This window comes from Argentina silus, assembly GCF_951799395.1.
Source record: "Argentina silus genome assembly, chromosome: 1".
NCBI classification, from domain to species: Eukaryota; Metazoa; Chordata; class Actinopteri; order Argentiniformes; family Argentinidae; genus Argentina; species Argentina silus.
Genome location: NC_139655.1, coordinates 30,454,045 through 30,458,324, shown reverse-complemented (window position 1 = coordinate 30,458,324; position 4,280 = coordinate 30,454,045). Strand labels below are relative to the sequence as shown.

At 46.9% G+C, this 4,280-nt stretch overlaps 1 protein-coding gene across 1 annotated transcript; it reads left to right on the top strand.

The window, feature by feature from the left end:
• Window positions 1-4,280, top strand: LOC310805578 (angiopoietin-related protein 1-like; the record flags this gene model as incomplete). Its single annotated transcript, XM_083671323.1, has 4 exons — window positions 1-808; window positions 1,585-1,778; window positions 2,765-3,035; window positions 3,327-4,280. 4 exons carry the CDS (start codon window positions 1-3, stop codon window positions 3,512-3,514), a joined length of 1,461 nt encoding a protein of 486 aa, XP_083527449.1. The 3' UTR covers window positions 3,515-4,280.

Sequence of the window (4,280 nt, the reverse complement as noted above, 5' to 3'; positions counted from 1 at the left end):
ATGGGTCCCAGGGCTTGGAGCTTGTTTGTCCTGCTCTGGCTGTCCATCTGGGGCAGCTGTGAGGGCCTCAGCAGCAGGGGCCCCATGCTGGCCAGGACACGGAGGGCCCCAGGGGATGAAGGAGGGATACCCAAGAAGTGCTCCTACACCTTCCTGGTCCCCGAGCAGAAGATCACAGGCCCCATTTGTGCCAGCCGGGGCCTGTCAACAGACAAGAACCGTGTGACGCGACTGGACGTGGCGGCGGTGAGGGACCTCCTCTCCAAGCAGCGGCGAGAGATAGAGACGCTGAAGCTTGTTGTGGACGTGGACGGCAACATGGTGAATGAGATGAAGCTGCTAAGGAAGGAGAGCAGGAACATGAACTCCAGAGTCACCCAGCTCTACATGCAGCTCCTCCACGAGATCATCAGGAAGAGAGACAACTCCCTGGAGCTGGCCCAGCTGGAGGGACGCGTCCTCAACGCTACTGCAGAGTCACTGCGCCTGGCTGCGCGCTACAGAGAACTGGAGGCTCGCTACGCCACGCTCTCTGCCGTGGTCAACAACCAGTCCGTTCTGATTGGAGCCCTGGAGGAGCGGTGTCTGCAGGTATACGGGCGTCGTCATGAGCAGCCTCCTCTGGGTCCCCCGCTGGTGCAGGTGGTGCCTGAAAATATACCTGTGAACATCCCACGCTTGACCAACGAGATCCAGAGGGACCACGGCCGGGCATTCCCCAGAGACAGGGGCTCCCGTGCAGGGCCGTCTCCTACAGGCAGCACCCTGGAGCTCAAGAAAGCACCACAAGGGAACTTCAGTGCAGAGGGTGAGGCAAATGATTGGTTGGTTAGATTGATCATTGATCAATGGTTCATTGAATGAGTAAGAGTGAATAAGTGAATGTGTGAGTGAGCGAGTGAGTAGGTGAGTGAGTGAGTGACTGACTGATTTATTCTTTCATGAAGTACAATGGATAAAAGACAAGAATGTCAATTTCCTTTGTGGTCCTTTTTCTTCACAAAGAAAGTAGACAAAGATGAACCTCACAACAATGTGTGTCTGAATAGGGCTGCAGTAGCCTACTTCTTAGTTTCATTAATAAAACATTTGCATATTCAGCTGGAAACTAGGTTTTGTGCTTACGAGAAAGCACCTTGAGAGACCGCGATGGAAATAAAAAGGTTGAAATGTCTGAGTTCAGGTGGTGAGAGGTAAAGAAAAGAAAAAGAAACAGCATGTGCGATTTTACTCATCAACTGAAATTCCTGACACATTTAGATTGTCTCTGCCCAAGAATAATAAAGCTTGAGGGATTTGAATGCAGCTGTGTATGAAAAAGAATCCTCTCTAGGACTATTCCTTCTCATGCAAAGCGGGGACAAAACCCAGGCTGGCATGACATGCTTCCTCTAACCACAAAGTAGCAGCACTCCTGGTTTTACTTCACCACTGGCAGACTGCTGGGTGTGTAGATTACTTCTGCTGTAGGCAGGGCAAAGATTAATCTCACTTTACACAAATTAATTGTATCCGTCTGTCTGTCTGTCTGTCTGTCTGTCTGTCTGTCTGTCTGTCTGTCTGTCTCTCTCTGTCTTGCTTCAGGACCTTTCCGGGACTGCCTCCAGGCGCAGCAGGCTGGCCACAGCACCAGTGGCATGTACCTCATCAAGCCTGATGAGGGAGAGAGGCCCATGCAGGTGTGGTGTGAGCAAGGCCTGGACAACGGGGGCTGGACCGTCATCCAGAGCAGGAGGGACGGCTCTGTCAACTTCTTCAGGAATTGGGACAGCTACAAGGTGATGACAAATACACCTCCTCTTTCAAACCGCCTGTAGCACCAAACCACTCATCCAGAGAGAACATTGGTGCAGTTATATGACCTATTCAGGGGAACCATCTGGTGTCCCGGGGAACATTTCCTAGGCTAGAACCTTGTGTTTTCACTTAGAATAACGTGCATGTCAGCGTCTTATTCTGAGGCGATTTAGTTTGAGATTCCCATTATGAAACATAAGAAGACCCAGCAGGAAGGTATGTTCCACCACTCAATCTCCACGTTTTCTTTTCCAAAACCACCACGGCGCGCTATAGCTACATCCAGCACATCTTACTGTGAGGACAAGAGGAGCTGCATCTGCATTGGCCTTGGTGATTCAGTGTTCCATTTAGAGCTGCCAGGCTAGTGCATGTTAAACTGGAGGCCAATTACTCTATTCAACATTGATTTGCTTCAGCGCTCTCCCACCAAGCCACCGTCATGTGCACACAGACCCCAGACTAAAACCCCAGATCGTTCATCATCCCTTGCTAAACTAGTTAATCAGCAATCAGAAACCACAGTTGAAGTATACTGGAGGCAAACAGCCAAACATAGATTGGTCATAGTTATTCAACGCGAACACAGGGGCTACAGTAGTATCACCATTAGCAGTGATCCAAGTTTTGTTTGGGGTTGAAAGAGGATACTTTGGAGCCAATTTTGAAGATTAATGCTTATTTTCCAGTATGGATTCTCCAATGTCTTTTCATCAGTTTCGAATAACAGTGCAGTAGCTAAGCTATAGCAAGAGCATCTCCGATTAGAGTGTCAACTTATACTATATACTTATAAAAAAAAGATTAAACTTTAAACTGATCTTTAGGACAGACAAAGACACATTCAGATTGTGGCCCCTCTAGAAGTGCTTATGACAGATACTGACCTACTCCTTCTCTTTTGTCTTTTATATACACTCACACTACAAAACGAACAACTACCTCTGTTTCCTCCCCCCTTTCGTAGAGTGGATTTGGCAACATAGACAGCGAGTACTGGCTGGGACTGGAGGGCATCTACAACCTGGGGAAGCAGGGCGACTACCGCCTGCTGGTGGAGCTGGAGGACTGGGCTGGGAAGAAGGTGTATGCTGAGTACAGCAGCTTCCACCTGGAGCCTGAGAGCGAGGGCTACCGTCTGAGGCTGGGCACCTACCAGGGCAACGCCGGAGATTCCCTCACCAGCCACAACGGCAAACAGTTCACCACACTGGACCGTGACAAGGATGTCTTCTCAGGTGGAGAAAGGGAACGTGGTGCTACTTTAGGACTGCGTTATGTATTTGATATATGACTACACTTTACACCCTTATACCTGTGTAGAAACGCTGTAATTGATCTAGTAACAACAGTAGCTCCATACCATGTCATAACCTGATTATTATGTAACAATGTTAATATAATGCTGTTACTACACAGGTATAGGGGCAGTTTCACATTAAGTGTTACTTATAGATAGAGTTACGTAAATAAGCAAATGAGTGCATCAGTGTTTCCATTTTAACGGACTATCCCTTTTCCCAATATAGGTAACTGTGCACACTTCCATAAGGGTGGCTGGTGGTACAATGCCTGTGGTCAAGCCAATCTGAATGGGGTCTGGTACACCGGCGGTGTCTACCGCAGCAAGTTCCAGGATGGCATCTTTTGGGCGGACTACGGTGGAGGTTTTTACTCCATGAAGGCGGTCCGCATGATGATCAGGCCCATAGACTGAGGCTAGCGAGGGAGAGGACCATCCTCACCCTATAGACTGCCTTTCACTAACACACTCACAGACATGGACTGTGTTCAAACATTGTGTGGTTGTGTTGCCATGTGCATTATCTATATGGTCCCTATCTGTTTCACAATGAGATGGAGAGGGTTAGTAGGCATGACTGTTCAGAGATACATTGTTCCTTTAACTCTATTGTGTGAGAGTATCTAGGTGGGGTAAAAAGAATCAATAGTTTGCCTATAAGTGGCAAATTACTGTATCTTATAAGCCAGGCAGGTAAATAGAGGTAGGCCTCAAGACCTTCAACTCTATCGTTAAAGACTGCTACATTCATCTGGCTTAAACTTGTAATACTACTATAAGAGCAAAGGGGAACAAGACCAAGCATTGTTCCTGAAGAAGAAATCAAAACAACTGACCATATGGCATTGATGTATTAATGCTCTTTATGAGAAAAAGGGTACCTATTTTATGTAAATATTTTTTAGCTGCATTTGTAATGATGTCTAGAAGGCATTCAATCTACATTGTTCCAAAGCCGGTAACTTGAAGTGCCTCATGATTTATCTATAAATGTTATCATACCAGTGAAATGGACCAGGCTTTCTGGAGAAGCTGTAAATTATCCTCTAGAAAACAGAGGGTTTCCTTTTCCCTATATTTGAGGCAATCATGCACTATATATCGTGCTTGCACAGCTGACTTATGTACATTGCTGTGTGAATGTTTTTCTCATTTTGCAGTTGATTAAATCTCAATATGA